The sequence below is a fragment of the Rhinolophus ferrumequinum genome, chromosome 12 (genome assembly GCF_004115265.2).
Source record: "Rhinolophus ferrumequinum isolate MPI-CBG mRhiFer1 chromosome 12, mRhiFer1_v1.p, whole genome shotgun sequence".
Classification (NCBI taxonomy): Eukaryota; Metazoa; Chordata; class Mammalia; order Chiroptera; family Rhinolophidae; genus Rhinolophus; species Rhinolophus ferrumequinum.
This window is the reverse complement of record NC_046295.1, coordinates 65,984,795-66,008,835: the sequence shown is the minus strand read 5'-3', so window position 1 is coordinate 66,008,835 and position 24,041 is coordinate 65,984,795. Positions and strand designations below refer to the sequence as shown.

General features: G+C 51.0%; 1 protein-coding gene across 5 annotated transcripts in view; it reads right to left on the bottom strand.

Moving 5' to 3' along the window:
* Positions 1-557: 557 nt before the first annotated feature.
* The window catches only part of COL27A1 (collagen type XXVII alpha 1 chain), a 135,643-nt gene continuing 112,159 nt past the window's right edge, over positions 558-24,041 (bottom strand). For 4 of the 5 annotated variants that reach the window (XM_033122637.1, XM_033122638.1, XM_033122641.1 and 1 more), the window contains 22 exons: positions 23,899-23,952; positions 22,891-22,944; positions 19,312-19,368; positions 19,070-19,123; positions 18,452-18,505; positions 18,120-18,173; positions 17,626-17,679; positions 17,436-17,543; positions 16,865-16,972; positions 15,898-16,005; positions 12,087-12,140; positions 11,517-11,579; positions 11,090-11,143; positions 10,902-10,937; positions 10,765-10,782; positions 10,544-10,579; positions 10,215-10,241; positions 8,368-8,433; positions 7,328-7,496; positions 6,186-6,295; positions 3,977-4,195; positions 558-2,501 (listed from right to left, as the gene is read on the bottom strand). In XM_033122637.1, the coding sequence (XP_032978528.1) occupies positions 2,355-2,501; positions 3,977-4,195; positions 6,186-6,295; positions 7,328-7,496; positions 8,368-8,433; positions 10,215-10,241; positions 10,544-10,579; positions 10,765-10,782; positions 10,902-10,937; positions 11,090-11,143; positions 11,517-11,579; positions 12,087-12,140; positions 15,898-16,005; positions 16,865-16,972; positions 17,436-17,543; positions 17,626-17,679; positions 18,120-18,173; positions 18,452-18,505; positions 19,070-19,123; positions 19,312-19,368; positions 22,891-22,944; positions 23,899-23,952 (1,704 nt within the window). In that variant the 3' untranslated portion in view covers positions 558-2,354. Of the gene's footprint in view, positions 2,502-3,976; positions 4,196-6,185; positions 6,296-7,327; positions 7,497-8,367; positions 8,434-10,214; positions 10,242-10,543; positions 10,580-10,764; positions 10,783-10,901; positions 10,938-11,089; positions 11,144-11,516; positions 11,580-12,086; positions 12,141-15,897; positions 16,006-16,864; positions 16,973-17,435; positions 17,544-17,625; positions 17,680-18,119; positions 18,174-18,451; positions 18,506-19,069; positions 19,124-19,311; positions 19,369-22,890; positions 22,945-23,898; positions 23,953-24,041 lie in introns of those variants that run through there. The other variant, XR_004424630.1, reaches the window with a different exon arrangement.

Below are 24,041 nucleotides of genomic sequence, written 5' to 3'. Positions count from 1 at the left end.
TGGCCTTACTTGGAAATAGTAGATGGCAGATGTAATGCAGTTATGAGGTCATTAGGGTGGGCCTTCATCCAATAAGACTGCTGTCTTTATACGAAGATGTGAATACAGAGACACACAGGGAGAATGTCATGTGACTACGGAAGCAGAGATTGAGGTGCTGACCTGCAAGAAAGGAATGCCTAGGGCCCCTGGAAGCTACATGCAGTAAGGAACCTCCCTTAGAGGCTTCAGAGGGAGCAGGGCCCTGCCAATACTTTAATTTCAAACTTCTGGCCTCCAGAACTGGAAGAGAATGTATTTCTGTTGTTTTAAGTGACCAGGTTTGTGGTACTGTTACAGCAGCCCTAAGAAACAAAGACACTATGGGACCCGGACTCCCTCACTTTTAGTGCCACCTCCCCACACACTAAGGTGCCATATCTCTCTCCCTGCCCTCCCCACCTCCCTGGGGGATGCAGCAGAAAGCAAGCATCCTCTCCCTGCCCTCCAGCCCTGCCAGAAAGCTCCCTCCGGGATTTTCAAAGAAGCACACAGCCACAAGTGTGTCATTCCATTGCCTCAGTTTTAAATATTTATTTAAAATCCAGAAGGGAAAAGGAGAGATGGAACCCACTGGGGTTTTAACACACACTGACATGTGGACAGAGACATAAACGAGGACAGCAGAAAAAAAATCCAAGAACGAGACAGAGGCCAGGTTGAGACTGGCAGCGTGGGGAAACCGAGTACTGAGATGAGGCCTGAACTGCTACAAAAATGCCCTTCCATGGGGCGCATCGGGCTGGGGCCAGAGGGCTGGGATAAAGGAAGTGTCTGGTGGGGAGCGTAGGCCAGAGTGAGGTATTAAATAATGAAAATCAAATCCAATTCCCAAAAAGACACAACTTTAGCGGAAAAAAAGACAAAGAGACTTTCACATAAAATTACCCCTCCTATAAAAATAATTCCATAGTTAAAAGAACCTCAAAATCCAACTTGGGTGCTGACTGGTTCACCGATATAGGACAATTCAGGTATCACTGAATATCCCTATCATGCTGAATTTCGAGATTCCCATAATTATTCTTTCTCCTCAGTCCACATTTACACTTGGAGCTAACGGTGCTGTTTCTATAGCATTTAATGACAATAAAAAAGCAAGAGTGATGACTCCATCTTGAAAGAGAAGGGAGGACCTTAGTGGATGTCATGTGGTTTCATGAGATGGTTCCATATTATACTCCACCTGCAAGACCAGCTCTGACCCATTGCCAATCTTGTAACTGGTTTTTTCAAGGTCAAGGCTTCTCCCAAGATTCTCCAGTCTAGATTGCATCCTCCAAGACAAGACTAGCTTCCCTCCAGGACCATGAAAGGCCAAGTCAAACTCCTTCATGCTCAGGCCTCCCCTTGCCTTTAGAGGACAAACATTTCAAAGTCCATAAGTTAAAAAGTACATCTTTCTACTTCTGTTTCTGGTAGGTTTTTTTTTGGTCGGTTTTTTTTTTTTCCTTTTTTTTTTTTTTTCCTTTTTCCTTTCCCCACCCTCCTTAGCAGATTACCTGATGAGCACAAGGGTGATGCTAAGAAAAAATTTTTAAATTTCCCAAACTTGGTCATTTGGAGAAGAGAGACAAATGTGGAGGGTAGCCCACATCAAACTGTTTCTTCAAAGTCTGTGGCAAAAATGGTAGCACCTTCAGAATCTTAAATAGGGATTTTTTTTTTCCTTAAAAAAAAATCACATATACTACGAGACAATTGCGAGCACCAGCGATTTCACAGTGGGAGGTAGCAAACGTGGGCACCCCCAGCCCCGAGGATCTCTATTGCTTCCCACCCCGGCTGCTCTTTCTCACCCTCTCCCAGGTGAAAAAAATAGTAACGCACCTTCTTTGTGTTTGTTTAAATAAAATATATATACTTCTTTCTTTCCTTTTCTCCTTTTTTTCATGTCTCCTCTCTAATATTGCACATCAAAGCTCCCTGGCAGGGACCAGCTGATGAGATGCCCCTTCCCTCAAGCTGGCTGGAACCGTGGGGCTCTTTGGGCAGGAAGCCGGGGAGGGAAGGGGGTGGCCGCACAGCTGGGAGACAGGCCACGGGGCTCAGGCGGGTTGCAGGCCCAGCTTTCTCTATTTGGCTCTTTGGTTGGTCTTTGGAGCTGTGCTGGGATCAGTTGTTCCCAAGGACACCCTGTTCCCTGCTACCCTCCAGCCACTTCTATTGGAAAGACAACAGCTGGGGCCTGCCTTGGATCCTCGGGCAGGTAAGCTGCCTCTCCTGGGCCCATCTGCCCCTAAGTACCCTCCCTTAGCCTCCACCTCCTCCTCTTCCCTCCCCCATGAGGCCTAGAGGAGCCAAGGGGTCAGAGGTTAGAGGAAGCATGCAGGTCCAACTTCTAGGCGGTACTGCTTCCCTGACGAGGCGGGAGGGAGGTTGTCCACGCTGACAATGGGCAGCTGCTGGGGGTCCTGGGTGCGGAAGGTGAAGAGCGTCTGACGCCAGCGGCCATCCTGCACCTGCGGGGAGAAGACAAAGGGGACACATGTATCCGTTATGGTCCTCATCATATGTCATGTGCATTTCCCCATCATCTTTGCTCACAGTGTTTAATGGCCACATGGTATTTCGCCATAGCAATGGCCTGTATTTGTCCATTTAGATTGCTTCTTCTCTTTTCATTCTTATAAGTAATGCTGTAATGAATATCATTGTACTAAGCTTTTATGCACATTCTTAATTATTTTCCTAGAACAAATTCTAGAAATAGATTTGTTGGATCAAACGATATGTACATTTCACACACACACACACACACACACACACACACACACACACACACAAGTTGTGATCAAAAACTACGATGAATGTTTAAATTAAAAAAAAATTTATTACAGTGAAAGACACATTGCCATTAATCCCCCTCAAAACACTCCTCCTCGCTTTGAACACACTTATCCCATCATTCTTGCCACTTCCTGAGGCAGTTCTGGAAGTCCTCTTTCATAAGTGTCTTTAGTTGTGCTGTCATGGCTGCCCCGATGTCCTGAATCAATTCAAAACGTTTTCCTTTCATGGTCATTTTGACTTTGGGGAAGAGCCAGAAGTCCCATGGTGCTACGTCCAGTGAATAAGGTGGATGAGGATACACCATAATGTTTTTATTTGGCAGAAATTGCTATACCAGAATTGATGTGTGACATGGAGCATTGTCGTGATGGAAGATGAAGTAGACACAAAAAAGAACTCCCAGAACCGCTTCAGAAAGTGGCAAGAACGATGGGATAAGTGTGCTTGAAGTGAGGGGGAGGATTTTGAGGGGGATTAATGGCAACGTGTCTTTTACTGTAATAAATGTTTAAAATTTAAATATTCACTGTATCTTTTGATCACACCTTGCATCCATCTGTCTATCCATCTATCTTATCTATCTATCTATCTATCTATCTATCTATCTATAGATATATATCTACTATCCTGAAAGACTCTACCAATTAATTTTTTCAAAATAGTTTTCTGTAAAAATGGTGCTTTTCCCACATCCTCACTAACATTATCTATTACCAGTTTTGTTTAATCTTGTGAAACTGTTTTGGTTTTTTTTTTTGACAACTTTCTGTCTCCCTGTCCCCTGACAACCCACCCTGTTTTAGGCATTTAAAAATAACCAAAAATGTTAAGAAAAGCAATTGGCCTTGCCAGTGTGGGGGTGGAGAGTAGAAATATATTCTCTTATAAGCAGACTTGCAAATAAGTACAGTATCTATCAGCTTGTAGAATTTTTATCAGCCCGGATCTTCCCTTAGAAGTTTCCCAGAGAGGACAGTGAATAAAGGCAAGTTTATAAAACTGTTATAATAAAATTATTACACAAAAATAAAAATTGTATGTATCATGCTAATATAGCATAAAATTGTTATATACAATTTTGTAATAAAAACCCTTTTTCCGCTTGTCTGTGTGTGAGGGGCCTGTGAGGGGCCCCAGGAGTTACCTTGCAGCCATCCATTGACACTTCCGGCCTGAACTGACCCCCAGCTTCAAAGATCTGCCCGTTCCAGGCCCGGAAGCGCACAGCCCGCTTGGCTGGGGTCTTCCCCGTGCCTTCCTGCCACACGGTCATGTTAAGGCAGTGGATGGTGATGTGCTGTGTCACCTCAGAGCTTAGCAGGTGCAGAAAATTCATCTGGACCCGGCTGACAGCAAACTCGACCTGTGAAGGAGACATAGCAGTGAGGTAGGATCAGGCCTGGCTCCCCAGAGCTCTCAGAATTCCTTACCTCTCTCTGGAGCATTTCCCAGCCATGCTCCCAGATATGTGCCCACTTTAAAGACAGGGAAATTGAGGTCTGTGTGAGCTGGTCCACAGCCCAGGACTAACAAGGAAGGGAAGGAATCAAGGCTCCTGACTCCAGGGCCAGAACTGCATCAGAGGCTCCTGATGCAATCTGAGGCACAAGCCCTCTCCATTGTAGGGCGGTGGGGTCTTTGGAGCTGAGCTGGGATCCAGAGGCCCGGAGAACTTCTTGCCCGAGATTGAGAGGCTCTTGGAGTGCAGAGGAAAGGAGAAGTGTCCTCCTCATCCTTTCTGAGTCCCAAGGTCCCCGGGGAGTGGAGTGGGGTGGGGTGGGGTGGGGAAACGGCAGACCTGACAAGCAGTAGGACCGGATTTATGGCTTCAGTGGTTGCAGTGTGAGCTCTGAAGGTTGGGTTTTCTCTATTTTTGTAATGCAAGTACCTGACTTAAGCTTTGATCCCATCCACTTCAAAGATGGCCACCTCTGAGAAACACATTGCCAGCCACACAACTGCATAAAGAACCAGACCACTTCCCCCACTGAGGCTGTTTTGTTTCAGAGATCTTGGTGGCTTTCCATAATTGATCATTTGGGCCACTTGTCTTTTCTCCTCCTGAGCTTTAAATTCACCAATAGTGTGAGTCCACAAAACCCCAGGCCTCCGCATATTCTCTCTCTCTCTCTCTCTCTCTCTCTCTCTCTCTCTCTTTCTCTCTCTCTCTCTCTCTCTCTCTCTCTCTCTCTCTCTCTCTCTCGCCCTCCCTCCGTCCCTTCTTCTGTCCTTCCCTCCCTCCTCATGTGGGAAAGCGTGTGTGGCCCCAGGTGTGTTGTGTAATTTCCAGGTCCTGGAAGTAATAAACTTTATTTTTCCAAAGTTTCCTGATGGTCATTGCCAAAAGGCATCTTGCAATCATAAGAACCACAAGGGCTGGTCCAACCACAACACTGGTTATTGATAGACAGACTGGTACAAAACAGTGGTTCATTATTCCCAGTGGGGATGGTGACTCAGATGGGAGGTCACACTGCCAACCTAGGTGCCAATAGCTTCACCCCTCTGCCTGATGGATTTGCCATGTGGCCCCCAAATTGCAGAGTCAGAGAGGAAAGGACCTGCTAGACCATGAGCTCCGGCTGTGGGGCCAGTGGCAAGGCTGCCATGTTTCCTGTGAATCCCAGCATCTGGCTCAGGGCCTGGCACATGGTAGGGACTCAATTTGGTGACCAGCTGGCTTGCCTAGAGATTCTCAAACTCTGGGTCTGAGATGGTTAGCACAAGACACCCCTGGAACCTTCCCAGGGGGCTGGTGGGATGGGATGCAAGATGCTCTGGGTCCCTGCCTCCCCTGTAGCCATTTCTCACTGTAGCACGGATCATCCTGCGTATAGCACTTGCTACAAGTACAGATCCACAATGCACAAAGGGTACCCTGGGCGGGGGAATGGTCACACCCCACTGCCACCACCTGCGTTGGCTAGTTGTTGAGTCACCCTGAGCCACCAAAAATTCTCAGCCCAGAGACAGGCACCTGGTAAGCGGGCAGTGAACATCTGCTTAATATTTGCACACACAATTCCGGCAACATGTCTCAGGGGAGCCTCGTGCTGACTTATTTCGCGCTGATGCCTCACGGTTCCCCACACCAGGCCAGCGTGGCCTACTACACTGTTCTAGGTATTTGGCAGGAAGTTCTATTGGAAGAAAGAACCATGAGCATCATACAACTCAAAAGGGTTTGGAAACCATAGGTTTAGAACAATTTATAGATGAGGAAACTGAGGTTCAGAAAGAGGAGATGACTTTCCCAACACCATGCGGCAAGACCAAAACCTGGTGGGCTGTGGCCCAGGGCAAAGTGGGGGTAGAGAGGGCCGGCTGGTGGGGGACAGGGAGCAAATCAGTACCTTGGAGGCCGTGATGGGCTTGAGACACGTCTGTCCACCATGTGTGAAGTTGCAGGAGACCTCGATGGTGTCGGACGAGCAGCCAAGGTTTGGATCCACCCAGTAAGTACCTGCAGGCAGCATGGGGTGGGGGACGGGCTGGTGGTGTATGTATGTGGGGAAGAGCCCAGGGATCAGTTCTCTAGGTGGACCCTGCACCTTGTGACCTGCTGAGACCCAGTTGTGCATGAAGTCAAGGGAGGTGAAGCAGAAAATGGATCCTGTGAGTCACAGATCTCTGAGCCAAGCTCACAACTGGCAGAGCCCCCAGAGCGGCAGACAGCTGAACACTTGACCTATTGCTACGGGGAAATTTCCACTTTACAGAGGGGACAACTGAGGTTGAGAGGCTGAGCCACTTGCCCAAGGGATTTAGGGATTATTTCGTGGGATGGCTTCTCCACCTAGGCTGGTGATCCTCCTAGGGTGGGGGGGGGGCCGGAGCCAGGGTTTCCAGCCCATCAGCCAGGACACTCTGCGGGCATCTGGTTTGCCCATCGGACTTCCAAGGGAGCCAAAGTCCCCACAGCTGAAAGAGTGGAACCATTTACCACTCATCCACTTTCTCGTGCAGCAGAGGAGGAGTGGCAGTGAGGTGGCTTGCCCAGCTCACGACTGGTCAGGGACAGGGCTGACCTTTGAACCCAGGTCTGTCTGTCTCCTAAGCTGTGGTCCTTCTATGGTACCACATCAACTCACAGGGAGAGAAGAGAGTTGCATGAGGTGCAGAGCACTGCCTCCTTGGGTCCCCATCCTCTCCTAGCCCTGGGGGGCTTTTTCTGTCAAAGCTCTTGTCTCATTGCACTGAAATGGCCACCCCAGCTTGCATATCTGTGGGCTCTGGAAAGGTAGAACCACTCCTTGGTGTTTCCGCCTACCTCCCCATGCCCCAGGAAGCACGAGGCCTGGCGTATTGGGACTCAGTGACTGTTGAGTGAATAAATGACTGCCCAGGTACCTATCTCACCGAGGACAGAAACGGCCAGGGTGGGCCAAGGCTCAAAGGTTCCATCTCCCCCAGCTCCTCCTGGAACCCCCCTGGCCCCACCCCACCCTACTCGTGGGGCAGGAAGTCCTTTTTTCAGACCCGCAGACCCTCATACCATCTGCCATCTTCTGCTCACAGTCCATAAGGTCCCGGCAGACCCGGGCGGGGTTCTCTTTGGTGCCCAGGGGCGTCTTAATGCTCTGGATGAGGTTGCTGAGGTAGTGTAAGGTTTTAAAGATCTCCCCTCCCTGCTCCAGCACCAGCCGGTCCGGATGGCTGTAAACCTGCCATGAGGAGAGCGGGTGGCCATCAGCCCCCTGAGGTCCTGCCCAGGCCCAAGGTCTGAGCCCCCACAGCCTCCAAGTTCTTGATACTTGGGAGACATCTCTGAGTCTCCAGGGCCATGGTTAGAACAGGGGTTGGGTCTCCCTCTGCTTAACAGAAACTGGGGGACAGGGACAGACAAGTGGGGTACTCCCATGAAGGACTACAGGCTTGAGAGGAGTGGCGGGTCAACCTGGTCTCTGGTGTAGGATAGGCAGACCTCCACGAGTGAGGAAGACAAGGTGTGTAGAACACTGGGGAATGGCCCCAGAGCCTTCCAGAAGGTATTGTTGAGAGCCGACAGGGCATCAGCTTTTCCTGGCATCCAGCTCAGGGAACAAGTAGAAATGTCTGAGCTGAGCGCAGGGTAAGTTCCCCATCATGGGATGGAGGCAAGACAGCAAAGGACACTCGCAGCAGGGGCTCGACTAGAGAACACCTGAGGGCCTTCTCAGCCGGGAGTCTTGGAGCTGAGTTGACCACAGGCGAAGGTCTTAGCAGAGCCCTGTGGGATGACCATGAGCTTCCTGCTCCGGGTGGACGGTGGGACTGAACCACAGGCTGCTGTGGGCTCTGGGCCAGGCGAGCATCTCTTCCTGACTCAGGCCGGCAAGAACTCTGATACCCTGAGAGGGCTTTGGAGGAAAGCGAAGGGGCTCAGGGACTGGTCTCGTGACCCTGGACTTGTTGCCATCCACTTGAGCCTCAGCTACAACCCTACCTCATCTATGGCTGTGAGGTGCCCTCAAGGGCTATGAAACGCTCGGTGCAGGCCATGTGAAGGGCACTGACCACACATGAGCCATTTTTTCCATTTCCTCTTGGCAATACCTCTGCTCTCAGTGCTCCATTAGTGTCCATCCACGTCTGGAAAGCTGCCCCAAGGTCATCTTGTTGCTGTGCAGGGAGAAGACAGGCTGTGTATCTTGGCCCCCCAGGCCCACCAAGCAGGAGTGCCAGGGTCTGAACACAGGCTCTCTCACCGCACCTTCCCTGCGGAAAACAGGGCCGAGTCCCATGCCCTCTGTGGAACTCTGTCCCTCCCCCTCTTGCAAATAGAGTCAGAGCTGGTGGCCCTTCCACTCCCTACTTCAAGCATTTCGGTAGCTCTCCAAGGCTCTGTGCACAAGACCCACTACTGTATTTCTAAGCTCCTCAGTGCCATGGTCTATCTAGCCATGGGGTCTGTGCACATGCTGCTCCTATAGCCTAGAACACTCTTCCTCCTTCCGGTGCTCCATCTGGCTAGCTCCTCTTCCAGTGGTTCTCAGCCAGGGGCAACGTTGCCCCCTAGAGGACAACTGGTAATATCTGGAGACATTCTTGGCTGTCACAGCTGGAGGAGGGAGTGCTCCTGGAATCTAGTGGGTAGAAGCTAGGGGTGCTGCTAAATAACCAACAATACACAGGACAGTCACTCCCAGCAAAGAATCATCTGGTCCCAAAGGTCAGGAGGGCTACAATTGAGAAACACGTCCTCCACTCGTCATCCATATGTCAGCTGTAGTGGGAACTCTTTCCTGATGCTTCTGCCCCGGGCTGGGCGCGGCCCCCTTTCTCTATACTCCCACAGCCCCCAGTTTCTCGGTGGACTTGCACTGTAATATCTAACATCCCTCACACTAGGCTTGTCAGGAGCATAGCTGTAGTCTTGCCGTGAAAATAGTGAGTGGCCAATTCTGACAGTGAGTAAAACCCAGGATTGGGGTCCAGAGCTGGGACTCTGACGGTGTACTTCTCAAGTTCAAATCCAAGCCTTGCTATGTGTTAACTGCATAATCTAGGACAAGTTGTTTAACTGCTCTGCCTCAGTTTTCTCATCTTGAAAATGGGCTTGAGAATAAAACTGATAATGAACTATTGAGAGGAATAAATGGAGTTAATATATGAAAATAAGTTTTCATGGTGTCTAGCATACAATAAGCACTCAGGAGATGAGGCTAGTATTTAAAAAATTCAAAATCCTCTAATTTTCCTTGCTATAGCGGGAAAGGGTTTTTTCCTGGATCTCTTCACTTTCGCTTATCTGGCTTCCTTATTGATGAAAAAGATCAAGGGAAAGGTAGAAGAGAGGCCAGGTTAGCCCCCTTTTTGTGGACGATGCAGGAGAGCCAGTGAGAAGCTGAGGTGACAAGAGCAGAGATCCCAAGTGGCTCCAAGGGTTCCTGCTACACTCAGTCCATCTCCTTGGCCACTTCCTGGGACGCTGTCAGGGCCTGGTTCTAACAGCCAATCAGCACAGTGGTAAAATGAGGAAGGACTCATCGTAGGGCTTGGGAGGGGCCATGCTTTCAGACCACAGTACCCTCCAGGGAGGAACGCAGGGGCCTAGTGTGCACCCTCTTTGGACTCAGAATCTGATGTGGAAGAATCTTCAGCAATCAGCTGATCTGCAGCAAGTATATGAACAGGACCCAGGAGCCCGGCTGTTGGGAGTGTATTCCTGGGTTCACAATCCGGGGCACAACCCAGCTCAAATCTGGGTTTCCTGCTTCCTGGCTCAGGGTTCTTGCTGGTGTTTCAGTGTCCAGGGTCCAATGTGGAGTGACAAAAGGACATGGGCATCCCCAGGTCCAGCTTCAGGTTCTAGCTACCATGGCCAGAGAGGGGTCAGCTGCCAAACTACCCCCTCCTCAGGTCTTACCCAACTGGACAAAAGAGAATGTTCTCCAACTTACAAAGTGGATAGAGCTCCCTGGAGGACCCTGCAAAAGAAGAGTGTGGTCAGCATTTGAGCGGGACTAGATGCTAGAGTCCTGGGGGCTGCCAGGAGGTTAGAGGAGCTCTCGGGGCATGAGAGCTGCCAAGCTGGACGCTGCTCTCCTGGAGGCCTGATCCTGCTAGGGTTGGTCTATACTCTCCTAGGCGTTTGTATACTACAAGAAGCTTATGAGTCCTATAAGGTCAGGACCAAAACACGTGTCAACAGGCAAAGCCTTGGGTCTCCTTCAAAGGAACGCTGCCACCTGCACAGAGCTCAATGGGCACCAAGCACACAGTTACCTACCGGTGGGCCAGGTCGCCCTCTGGGGCCGGGAGGACCCTGGAGGAAGAGGAGAACAGTGAGGCCCTGGTCAAAGGCCTTCATCTGCCCCCACCCTAGGCCTCCTGGAGCAGACCTAAGACCCAGGGACGACGGTGACCATGGCATAGATGGGTACAGATGGGTACAGAGTGCCCGCCTCCCCACTCCCCCTCCCACCAGCCCTTGCACCCCAGCCCACTCACCCTCGGACCTTGCCAGCCCTGGAGGAAGACAGAAGCAGGGAGAGAGAGTTAGGGGAGCAGGGCTGAGCCACGCTCACCCACATGGAATTCTCCCTCCTCCACACCCTGTAGCACTGCCCCCCAACCCATCCACTTACCAAGTTCCCTTGGCTACCTTTGTCACCCTTCGGACCCTGCAATAAACCATGGCCCAGTGAGAGAGGGCTCAAAAGGAAGCCTCATTTCTCAGATGGGTAAACTGAGGCTCAGGCTAGCCCTGGGTCACAGAGACAATCTGGCGCCAGGAAGGGGAACCAGCAGTCTTTGGCCAACCTCCCACACATACCGGGCGTCCTGAAGGTCCCAGGATTCCGAGAGGCCCAATGATGCCCTCCTTTCCCTAAAGGAGAGAGAAACACTTGTGTGTCCTTGTCCCAGGGCCTGGGGAATAGTCACAGGGACAGGAGGGTAGAGGGCAGCCTGAGTGTCCCAAGGGAACAGAATGGAGACCTCCCCAGCCCCTTATGTTTCTCGGGGTGGGCTACAAGAGTGGAGGGGGGAGAGAGCAGATGAAAGAGAGGGAGGATGGCAGCCCAGCTGGCAGGAATAGCACAGGCAAAGGTGTGGAAGTGGGAGGGAAGACGATGGGCAGAGGGGGGCTCAGGACTGAAGGAGCAGGAAGAGGAGGGGGACATGCATCCCCCTGGCCGATGGCGGGCCGGCCTTGGACCTGGGCTGACTGTCCCACTGGGACAGACAGGGAGCAGACTCACCATCAGGCCAGGAGGCCCTCGCGGGCCCTGGATGCCTTTGAAGCCAACGTCTCCAGGAGGGCCCTGCAGGAGGCAGAGGAAGGCTGTCTGTGCCCAGTGGCCACGGGCAGAGGCCCCCACAGCTCCCTCACTACTGGGGTCTGGCCAACCTTTGGCCTCCCTGTCAAGAGAGGCCTTGCTGGCGAGCCCCAGGAACAGTCACACATGTCCACAGTCACATATTATTTAGCAGGTACAAGTGTGCAGGCTCTGTGCTATGTGGTGTGAGTCTCTGGTGTTACTTGTTACAACAATCCTCTACTGCTCTGATGCCTATTTTATAGATGAGGAAACTGAGGCGTGGAGAGACCAAGGGACTTGCCTGAGGCACATAGCAGGTAAATGGTGGGACTGGGCTTAGAACCCGGGTTGGCTGGAATGTGGAAAAGATGCTCGTGCTTGATTCTGGCTATGTGCCAACCCACATTGTAAGTGCTTGAGAAATATTTGTTGAATAAATAAATGAATAAATGAACAAGTAGGTGGATGGATGGGACCCCAACAGGAACAATGTGGAGTGGGAATCTGTACCTTGGGTCCAAAGAGGCCAGCCATTCCTGGGAAGCCCATCTCGCCAGAGTCACCCTGTAGGGAGAACAGGATGAGATGGGATGAGTGGGGACAGAACAAGGGTGCCTGGCCAGTCAGCCAGGACCCCTGGGCCTGACTTCTCCCAGGGACATCAGCTACTCCATCACGAGATGATGAAATGAGTATGAACAGTTCACAAACTCGATGCCAGTTCAGCCTGGGCTCTCAGAGGGCAGGAACCTGTGCCCTCTGTCAGATGAGAAAGCACAGACCAGCTCAGGGATTCTACAAGGAATACTCTAGAACACTCAGTATCTCCTGTCCCAGGTCTTCAAGGAAGAGAATGAAAGGACCCACAAACTCTGCCCGACCCATCCCAAAAGCATTATTAAGGAATGATCCCCTAGAAATAACCCCATTAGCTGAGGGCCTGCTATGTACCAGGCACTTTGCATGTACTACCCACCACACATGCATGTTCCCATATCAGCCTGGGGAAGCACAATATGCCCTGTTCACAGACGAGAAACTGAGGCTCAGAGATGGCAGGAACTTGCTCAAAGTCACACAGCCATTCTGTTGCGCAGTGTGCTAGATCCAGATGGGAACGATCCCAGAGGCCTAGATAGTATGGTAGATGTATGCTTAACTTTTAAAGAAACTGCCCAACTCTTTTCCAAAGTGGTCATACCAATTTTCATTCCTACTAGGAGAGTATGAGAGTTCCAGTTGATCCACATCTTTGCCAACAAAATTTAAAAATTTTCACCAATCTATTAGGTTGGTGCAAAGGTAATTGCGGTTTAAAAGGCTAAAAAAAAAAAAAAAAAAGCAAAAACCGCGATTACTTTTGCACCAACCTAATATTACGTTTGCAGTAGCGTCTCTTTGTGGTTTTAGTGAGCATTTACCTGATGAGTAATGTATCAATCTTCTTTTCATGTACTTATCTGCCATCTGTACATCTTTTTGGAAGTGTCTACCAAATCTTTTGCCCAATTTTTTTTAAATTGGGCTGCTTTTCTTATTATTGAGTTTTGCAAGTTCTTTATACATTCTAGATATAAGTCCTTTACCAAACATGATTTGTACTTTCTCCTAGTATGTGACTCGTCTTTTTATTCCCTTAACAGTCTCTTTTGAGGGGCAAAAGTTTTTAATTTTGATGAAGTCCAATCGATCAAATTTTCTTTTATGGGCTATGCTTTTGGTGTCACATCTAAGAAATCTTCATATAACCCAAGGTCTCAAAGATTTTCTTCTATGCTTTTCTTCTAGAAGTTTTACCATGTTAGGTTTTACATTTGGTATATGATTCATGTTAATTACTGTACATGGTGTGACGTATGCAATTGTTCCAGCACCATTTGCTAAAAAAGACTATTCTGTATTCACTGAATTGCTTTTGCGCCTTTGTCAAAAATCAGTTGTCTATATATGTGTGAATATATTTCTGGACTCTCTATTCTGTTCCTTTGATCTATTAGTATGTTTATGGCCCTACCATACCTTGCTGATTACTGTAGCCTTATAGTAAGTCTTGAAATCAACTGCTGTTAGTCTCCCAACTTAGCTTTTTTTTCCAAGTTGTTTTCGTAATTCTAGGTCATTTGCATTTCCAAATGAACTTCAGAATCTGCTTATTATTTTCTTCAAGGAAAGCCCAATGGGATTTTGATTGGGCTTGTACTGAATCCATAAACCAACTTGACGAAAATTGACATCTTAATAATATTGAGTCTTTTGACCAATGAACACAGTAAATACCTCCATTTATTTAGGTCTTCCTCAATTTATCTCAGCAACGCTTTATAGTTTTCAGTGTACATGTCTTGTATCTATTGTCAGATATCTCTAAGTACTTTATATTTTTATGCTATTGTAAACAGTATTTAGATTTTTAGATTTCAAAATTCCAATTGCTTGTTGCTAGTGTATAGAAATACATTCATTTGTGCATACTGAGCTGGTATCCTGCCATTTTGCTAAACTCATTTACTCTCGTAGCTCTACTGTAGCTTCCATTAGATTTTTCTACATAGATAATCATTTCATTGATAAATGAAAAGTTTCACTTCTTCCTTTTTGATATGAATATCTTTTATTTATTTTTCTTTCCTTACTGCATTAGCTAGAACTGCCAGTACAATGTTGACTAGAAGTGTTGAGAAGAGATATCTTTGATTTGTTTTTGCTCTTTGGGTGTGGAGGAGAGACTGTTCCACGACACGACTGCTGCCAGACCCCAAGCTGGACTGGGGTCAGAAGCGGAGGATTGCTTCCCACAAACCCCCCTTAGAGACTATCTGATAGTAATTGATGTTCATTCTGACATAAATCAGCAGCCCTACCACGCACGCTTCCCACTTCATGCTGGTTCCTGGAACAGGCTGTTGTCCTCACCTCGTCAAGCACGTACAGCAATTTCTCATACCTGGTAGCCTTCACGGACTAGTACCTGTGACTATTCCCCCGTTTATCCTATATAACACTTTGGTGGCTGCCAAATGGTACAGGTATCCATTTAGACTTGTAGCTGTCCAAAACAGGCCTCATCTTAGGTTTCCCTTAACCAACTCTATTCATCACCAGGCTGGAGTGGCTAGCTTCTTTCTTCAGTTTTTCCCTGCGCTCTGCTTACAGAGTTGGATTTTCAGTTCCGGGAATTTTCCCTGGGTCTTTGTGTGTTAACATTGGGAGAAAACATTCAGTCATTCACTATTAAGTATGATGTGAACTGTAGGTTTTTCACGGATGCCTTTTATTAAGTTGAGAAAGTTCTATACCAAATTTGTTGAGAGTTTTTTTTAATCAGAAATGGAGTTGTATTTTGTCAAATGCTTTTCCTGCATCTACTGAGATGATTCAATTGTTTTTCTTTTTTGTTTGTTAATATGGTGATTACACTGATTTATTTTCAAATGTTATACCATCCTTGCATTCCCAGGATAAACCTCACTTAATGTAGATGTATATCCTTTTTACACAGTCTTACATTTGTTTTTCTAAAATTGTTCTAATAATTTTTATATCTACTGTATTTCCTCGAAAATAAGACCTAGCTGAACAATCAGCTCTAATGCATCTTTTGGAACAAAAATTAATGTAAGACCTGGTCTTATCTTACTATAATTTTTTACTATATTATTTTACTATAAGCCCGGGTCTAATATAATATAATGTAATGTAATATAATATAATATAATATAATATAATATAATATAATATAATATAATATAATATAATAATACTGGGTCTTATATTAATTTTTGCTCCAAAAGACGCATTAGAGTTGATTGTCTGGCTAGGTCTTATTTTCGGGGAAACACGGTATATTTATGAGGTATATTGGTCTGTAGTTTTCTTTCCTTGTAATGTCTTTGACATCAGGGCAGTGCTAGCTTTATAGAATGTGTTGAGAAGTATTCCCTCCTCTTCAATTTTCTGGAAGAGTTTCTGTGAGTAGGTATTATTTCTTCCAGAAATATTTACTAAATTCACCAGGGTTTTCTTTGTGAGAAACTTTTCAACTATAGGTTCAATTTCTTTCATGGTCATAAGGCTTTTTCTCTGGTTGTGACCCAACTCTCCTCATTCTGAGGCGACCACACAGATCTCATTTCTCAGTTTCCTCCCACCCACTCCAATCAGGGGAGGCAGGATGCTATCTGGTGCCCTGAGAGAGTATTGCTCTGCCCTTGTCACAGAGCAGGCAGGTGGCTTCTGGGTCTGTGTGCACACATGTGTGAACAAGAGTATTTGTGTGTGCATATGAGCGTGTGAACATGTTTATTTCCTGGGGTTCACTCACCGGCTGGCCTTTGGATCCAGGCTCCCCCTGGTTCCCAGGAAAGCCTGTTCCGCCCTCTGTCCCTCGTTTGCCGGGGGGACCCAGCTGCCCAGGTAACCCACTTTCACCCTTAAAGAAACACACCAAAATGTCCGGTCAAAGGGGGAAATGGTTCTGGGGGAGGGGTGCCTAGGAGAGACAGACAGTGATTCCATAGGTTCAGCTGAGATCTCAGGATGCCAGGGTTCAAATACAGGACTGGTGGGACCTCAAAACTTGAGCCTCCTTAAAAAGAAAGCCTCTTTCCTTACCCTGGTATTTAAGATCCCCCTTCTTCACTCTCCCACACTGCCTCTCCTTTTAATTGTTTCTTCCCAACAGACCATGCAGTTCCCACCTCCACACCTCTACTCATACTGTTTCTCCTGCTCGAATGCCACCTCCCCTTTCCTCTTTAAATCCTCCGTGGGCCAAGGCCACCTCTCCCTCTGCCTGCTGTCCTGACAGAGGGTTCCAGCCTCTCCCCAACTAAACCTCGAGTTCAGGAATGGCAAGAGCCATGTCTGATTCATTCATCTCAATCTTCCTTCAGTATCTAGCTCTGGGCTCAGACTGACTAATGGTTGTCTCCCCCACCATGTGGCTCAAGAAAGCTTTCTAAAAAGATGCCTTGGAGGAGGGTCTCAGTGGCAAGCAACACCTACTGTTCCACAAAAGCCCACCAGAGGGCGCCCAAGGACAGCTCAACAACCAATTGCGGGATGAGGGCCTGGTAAGGGGCGGTATTTATAGCACCTGGACAAACTATCCTTTAAGTCAGGTTCAAGTTTGGAACAAGAACCCCTGAGGAAGGTCAACAATATGGACGCCATTTTCACACAGGCCCTGAGACATGGGTGCCCACGTCAGCATTGTAGTCAATACCATTATAGTTAGTCCCAAGGCAGAAAGGGTGAAGGGTGACTAGGTAGATTAATAGGTGTCTGACCTTAAATCCTGGGGGCCCCTGTGCTCCAGGTAAGCCGGCCACGCCTGGATTTCCTCTCTTCCCAGCAGGGCCCATGGGGCCAGGGTCCCCATCGTCTCCTTGCTCCCCCTGTAAAGAAAGAGAGCAAAGGACGGTCTCTCATGTTTCAGGAAATGCAGCCAAGGAGGCAGGATGGCTCAAAGCCTGGGTGGACTCTAGATGGAGCTGGAGACCGGGAGGTCCAGCTCCAGGATGGAGGTCATACCGCCTGTGTTATGAGGATGGCTGACCAGCGGGTAAGAACAGCCGAGGACTCGCAAATAGGGAAGGGGAGGGATCTCAACAACCAGAAGCTCATCCACTGGGCAGGCGACAACTTTCTGGGTGCTGGGATGGACGAGGGACAGTCAGGAGGGCCACACTCCCAGGTCCCAGGGATGAGGCGACGGCTCACACAGGCCACTTCCGGGAATGTTGGTTCTGCCCCATTCAAGTTTCCAAAGCTGCTCCCTCTGGCCTTTGGCCCAGGGCAGCACACCCCTGCCCCCATCTCAAATGGAGGTGCCATCTGTTAACCCCGAGTCCTGCTCACCTGCTGGCCTGCTTGACCGTCCCTGCCAGGAAGCCCATCTGGTCCAGCGACACCCTCAGGGCCCTGTCTCCCCACCACGCCCCGGGGCCCTGGCAGCCCCTGCAGGCCCTGGGGATACACAAGAAGCTGGTAAGGACTCCTTGGGAGGGCAGGGTAGTGGGAGGGAGAGGAGCAGCTGCGGGTTACTTACCTGGATCCCCCTCCGTCCTGGCGCCCCAGCCTTGCCTTGCTTTCCCTTTGGTCCCTGAAAAATCAAGGGGCACATTAGAGAGGCTGCCTGGAGAAGGAGCCCTAGGAGCTCTAGAATTGAGGGGTATTGAGCTCATGGGCCCCTCTGCAGCTGGGCCCTGCTCCTCCACCTTTAGGACCTCAGCATCTGAATCTGCCAATGGGCCCAAGCGCCTTGGCCTGGACGCCCAGGGGCAGAGCTGGCCTTGCAACCTAGCAGTGTCACTGACCCTGCTCTGGGCTGGTCCCTCACCGGCTCCCCTGCTGCAGAGCCTCTCGGCATTAGCAGTTTCCCTGTGGGAGCTGGAGCCCACGGCTGGCTGGTCCATTTGATCCTCCCTGTGGTTCCTTCTCTTTCTCACCCCCCTCCCACCCTACCTCCCCTTGCTGTGTGCTTGGGCCAGTCTTTCCCCTTTCAGGCCCTCAGTCTCCCATGTGGACACCTGGCCCTCTTACCTCTTCCCCTTTCGATCCTTTGGGTCCCGGCCGCCCCCGGGGTCCCGGATGCCCCTGCAAACCAAGGTGAGATGACGCAAGGCAGCCCCAGGATTCTCTCCCGGGGAGGGTGGCCAGTCTCCGCCTGGAGGGGGAGGGGTGGGGAGGGGTTTGGGGGTGCAGGCTCTGGGGGTGCCCCCAGGGTCAGGGCAGGAGAAACCAGAATGGGCTGCCCCAGGCCCTCCTGCAGGGAGGGTCTCTTTAAACTCTAAAAGGCCCAGTTCTTTAATTCCCCCACAGCTGCTCCACCCTCTTCAGGGCAAGAGGGGGACAGGACAGGAAGTAGCACTCACGGGTCCGCCCTGCTGGCCTGGATTTCCACGGAGGCCTTGTATACCCTCCTGTCCCTAGAAGCCAAGAACAGACAGGTGAGGGGGCCCACCTTGCAGGGGGCTGGGGGCCAGAGCAACTTCCACCCTGGAAGAGCCCTGGGGAGCCCTTGCTCTTTCTAGCCATGTGTCATTGTTCCCGAGCCTCAGCTTCCTCATCTGCAAAATGGGTGAAATAATGACCCCACCCACGAGGATAGAGGGGCGGTAAAGAGCCTGGTGAGGGCCTGGTTCCCATTCAGTGGCTTGTGTCCTGCTTCTGTCCACTGCTTCTGCCAGGAGAGCCATTCCCAGCCACATGTAGGGAGACAGAAGGCCTCAGAAGGGAGGGACCTCTCTTTCTCCCAACCTCATCCTCTCCCTCTGTCAGGAAAGGTCACAGATCCTTCCCCTTTCAGCATGAATTACACCCTGAGCCCTATTTTACGGGACTGTGCTTCAAGCCTGGATACTAATGGTGGAAGGAAGGACTTGTCTCCTGGTGAAGGCTGTTCTGATTCCAGGCTGCAGGGGCTTGGAGCTGGGGAATGCCCTCTTAGAACACTCCCCCGGCTGCCAGCAGGGAGGAGCTCTGATACTTACAGGGTATCCTGGGTCCCCTGGTTCCCCACGGTCTCCTCGATCACCCACAGGGCCCTGAGTAACAAGGACAAGAACAAATATGGGCCACCAGGTCCAGGGGCTCTCTGACCTGGGCCTCGCTGGCCATACCTCTGCAGCACTCACAGCAACCTCACCCCTGCTCAGCCTCCCCCTCCCCACACAGCAGGAGTCTGGGCTCCACCTTGGCCTGGTCTAGGGGATGGAATTTGGGGGAGCCTTACCCAATCTCCAGGTGGCCCGGGGGGCCCCTCAGCCTTGCCATCCTCACCCTGCTCCCCCTGTGGATACAGAAGCAGCTTTAGAACAAACCTCGTGTTCCTGGTTAATTTGGAAAATTCCAGACACTCCACACTGAGGCCAAAAGGGCTTTCATCAGAGACGAAGTCCAGCCTCCTTAGGGACAGACAGGGCACACATAGGGTCCGAGCCAGACCTGGGTGTGGGACCAGGATTGTGGAACACAGAACAGTGTGATTTACCCTGCCCCAACTGGGTACCCACAGGCTGTGAGACCCATGTCACTCCAATAGAGACCCTGGTCACACCCGGCTTTGCACAGGACCAGGTGCTCAAACCTTCAGTAGGTGACTTCCTGTCTCGGAGCTCTTCTTCTCAGCTGAGGGATGGGGGTGAAGTGGGGTGAAGGGGACAATGGTGAGACCCGTGAGGGAGTGGTGGGGATTCCATGAAACGATGCAGAAGTCCCTGCGTGGCGCTCAGCATGGAGTGACAATAATTCTAACCGCTGGCATACAGAGGTACTGCCACGGGCTGGACGTAGGGACTCACTGAGCCCGCCCAACCACCTATGAAGCAGGCACACTATTATTATCCCCATTCTACAGATGAGGACACTGTGGCAGAGAGCTGATGTGAGCCGCTCTGTTATTCAGAGTCCCTTTCTCTGACCCTTCTGGGAGAACGTGGGCCAAGGATCAGCCTGAGGCTGAACCTCCTACTCTTGATTGTAGCCCCTGAGAAGGCCCTGGGCGGCCCCAGGTTACATTCAGCAGGGGGCCACCGCGGGGATCTTGTCCATTAGAGAGTTTCCCGCCTGCAAATGGGATTGTAACGCCTCATAGCGCTGCTCTGAGGACCCGGGGAGGAAGGACACATTCAGCTCTCAGCCCGCTACTGCACAGAGTAGGGGCTCAGTAGACGGCCATGAAAATCGCGGTTGTTGGGAATAACAACAGCAGGGAAGAAGTATGGCATGGAAGTAGTCAGAGTTTAGAGCAGATGTCCTTGGGCCATGGCAGGCCACCCTGGGCCCTGGTCCACCTGTGGGACAGGTGGCTGGACGTCATGTGCCAGCTGCAAGGAAGATACATGCGGAACTGCAAGTGGCAGAACTTCGGGGCCCAGAATGTTCCAGCCCCAGACAATTGGTGTCACCTCCCATGGGCGTACATTCTGGGCAGGGGGCTTAAGCCAGGCTACCCCTGAGCTACCTCACTGTCTGCAGGTAATGAAGGGGAGGCCTGAGAGACAGAAGAAAGGGGAGCCGTGCCTGGGGCTGGAGCCTGTCCCAGGCCCGAATCAGTCCCCAGGGCTGGCGGCTGCAGCACCTTGGCCCAGGGCCTCTGTGGCTCCTGTAGGCAGAGGCTGAAGATGGGAGGGACTTGGCCCCAGGCCTAGAACTAGTTGTATTGAGGAGGGTAGCCCAGGGAGTGGGGATTCCCTCCCTGCTCTGTCTACTTTCTGTGGCTCTTTGTCCCGCCGTGGAGGAAGGTAACTGGACTGGAGGCTTTGGGGAAGGGGGCCGTGTTTACCTAGTATTTTCAATGTGCCAGGCACTTCATGAGATATGCTTCATACATTGTTTCCCAGAATCCATACAGTACCCTTATGCCACTACGACTATTGGCCCCATTTTACAGATGGAGAAATTGAGGCCCAGAGAAGGAAGGGTCTTAGCCAAGCCCACACAGGAATCAAGGAGCAGTCTGGGCCAAAAGCCGACTATAGAGATTCCCCCCTCTTTCCCCACATTGTGGCTGTGGTTTGAGGATGTATTTTTAGCATCAGAAAGCTGGTGGAGACCCCCCCGTCACCCTTCTCCTTGTTCCCAGAGTCTCATCCCATCTCCTCAATCCCTCTGGTCACCACTTTTGTAGACACACGCCCCACAAGGGATTTTCAAGCTGAAGAGTGTATTCGTTCATCTAAGCATCTGTTTCCAGCTAGAGAAGCAGGGCCTGCATCAGACCGAGTCTGAATCCTGGTCCTGCCACCCTCCCACTATTCCTGAGCTAGTTCCTGAGCATCATGGAGACTCAGCTTCCCCACCTGTCATGTGGGACACTGATACTTCTGTTGGGGTCATGGCGAGGATTAGGGAGAAATCCTAGGGAAAGAGCTTGCACATGATAGCCCTTGTGCTTTGAGGGGTCTCCCTGGGAGCCTACTCTCTCCTCTGCCAGTACCACCCAGCTTGTGGTTGGTTATTCATTTGTGTGACTATTTTTATTTTTGTGCTCTTTAGGGCATTATTCCACAGCCTCCCGCTCAGGGCCAAGAACACACTAAATAAATCATTACAAATCCATAAATACCTTTTGCATAGCTGGATGCGTGAGCAAACTAATAATACCATGTAAGTCAGAAAATGCATCTGGCTGACATATAGGTAATGTCATGCTTAGCCTTCCCAAGGTACCCACCCACTTAACAGATGAGGCAATCAAGGCTCAGGGAATCCTGGGGCCCCACCTGAGGCCCCGGCAGACTTAGGGCAGATTTGGGGTTTGGGTCCCATTCTCAGCAGACTATTTCTGGGGTTGCCGATGGCCCAGAAAGGAGGCTCCCCCTTTTTTACAGTCTGTGTTAACCCCTCCTGCATCAGTCCTGGCAGACTACAAAGGCTGAGAAGGGACCCTGCATACTGAAGAGCACTTTCTGCAGCTTCCTGTGGGATGTCAGAGCCTGTGGCTCGCTCTGACGGCAGATCTGTTCTTCTCTAAGAAGGAGAGATGGGCCAGCTGAACAGCAAGCCAGGCTAGGGTGATTCATTCACAGCGGGATGTAGTTAGTGGAGAGCTGACTCCGCAAAGGAAAGAAGGGTTGGGGAGGCCGGGGGCAAGGAGACAGGAGCAGCCGCCTGCCGGGAGAATTTCCAGCTGAGCCATCAGGAGAGGAGGGAGGAAAGGAAGGAGGGACTCCGAACCTCTAGTGTAGGACTGAGAGATAAGCCCCGGGGCCAGCTGAGCCCTGCCTTGGGATGTGACTCAGGCCTGATGCCTTGGACCTCTGGCCCCCTCCGTCCCCACCTGCGCAGTGGGGCAGAGCGCAGCAATCAGCAAGTGTCCTTCTAACAGCTCCTTTCCTCTACCAAATCTGGAGCGAAGGGGTGGGGAATGGACATGCCTGCCCTCTGCCTCGGTCGCTGCTTCCTGGCCGTGAAATGCTGGTTCTCCTCACGCACCTCCCTAAGGCCTCCCCTGGCTCTGGCTGGGGCATTTCCTTCCCCAGCAAGGCTTCCATTCCCACGTTCATGGAGATGATGGAATTATACAGTGTTAGTCATTAGAAGACTGAAGTCCATTTCCCCTGCTGAACTAGAAGCCCCAGGAGAGCAGGAACTGTGTCCGTTTTGGTTTTGGTGCCGGGCACAGAGACGATACCCAATACATCCATGTTGAATGGAGGTCTAATGGCTCCTGCGCCCTTGCTGGCCGTGCTATGAGCAGGGGTGAGCCTGCCATGACCTTTCCACACTGTCCCAGCCACAGTGCCCCAGGGGCTTGCTCCTGCCAGCCTGGATACCAGAGAGCAGCTGCTTCCCACAGCCAAACACCCACCTTTTCACCCTTTGGTCCAGGAGGTCCAAGGGGTCCCACGATGCCTTTGTGTCCCTGCAGGAAACAAGAAGACAAGGCAGGAGGTGAGAGCATGGGGGTGCGAGGACTTGGCAGGGCCAAGTGATGAAGCATGGGAAACTTAGAGATGGAGACACTGGGCTGTGTAACTGGGTCCTCGCTCTGCCCCAACTCGCTGTGTGACTCTGAGCAGGCCCCGTGCCTCTCTGGGCCCTGCCCGCCCAGCCGTGTCATGTGGGTCCCAGATATACTTCTAAGGGGAGGGCCCACTTGGATGGTTGGGGACTCTACCTGCCCCGCCCTGGGACAAGATCTCAAGAGAGCCAGCTGTGTCCCCCGGAGCAGGGGCAGGGGCGGAATGCTTGCCTCAGCGGACTTTCCCAGGCTGTGGACTGAACTGCACATGTGGATTCCTCTGTGCGTTCCAGGCACCCACCCCCTTCCAGTTTCCATCTCTTTAGCCTTCTCTCTCTTCTGTTCTCTCCTCCTCCCCCCTGCCTACTGTATCTCTTTTAGTCATTGGATCCCACTGTTAACTTAACAAGCTGTCAGGCCATGCACACACGTTCTTTAACCTCCCCAAACCTCAGTTTCCCTTTCTGAGCAAGCCCCATGCCTCTCTGAGGCCTGGTCTCCCAGATGTGTAATGTGCGTTTGGTTCGGCTGCCTCTAATGGGGTGTTAACGTGGATGCAAAATGGGCGAAGGCCCTTCCCTTGCACGGAGGCGAGGACATAGGGCACCCCCCACTGGAGGAAGGACTCATCAAGGACACAGAGAGGGAGGACCTCTCTCTGCCCACCCCACGCCCACCTGGCCACCAGTGGTCCTTTACCCCTAGCCTTTGTGGGACTAGGGCTCCCTGGGACAGGTGAGACCATGAATCTACAATGGCTCACGGGCTGCCCCGCAGGCTGAGAGGTAGTGGGGGCAGAGGACGTAGGCCTGCAGGATAGAGTTTCAGAGAGATGGAGTGGTGAGATCTCCTTACATCGTAACCAGGCAGTCCCGGTTCTCCCTGGGTTCCCATCCGTCCTGGAGCACCCTACGAGAGGAGGAGACGGGCGTTGGTATGCAGTGTGGTTCTCGCAGCACGGACTCAAGCTCGGTCTCACCGCCAGGCTTCAGCCCAGT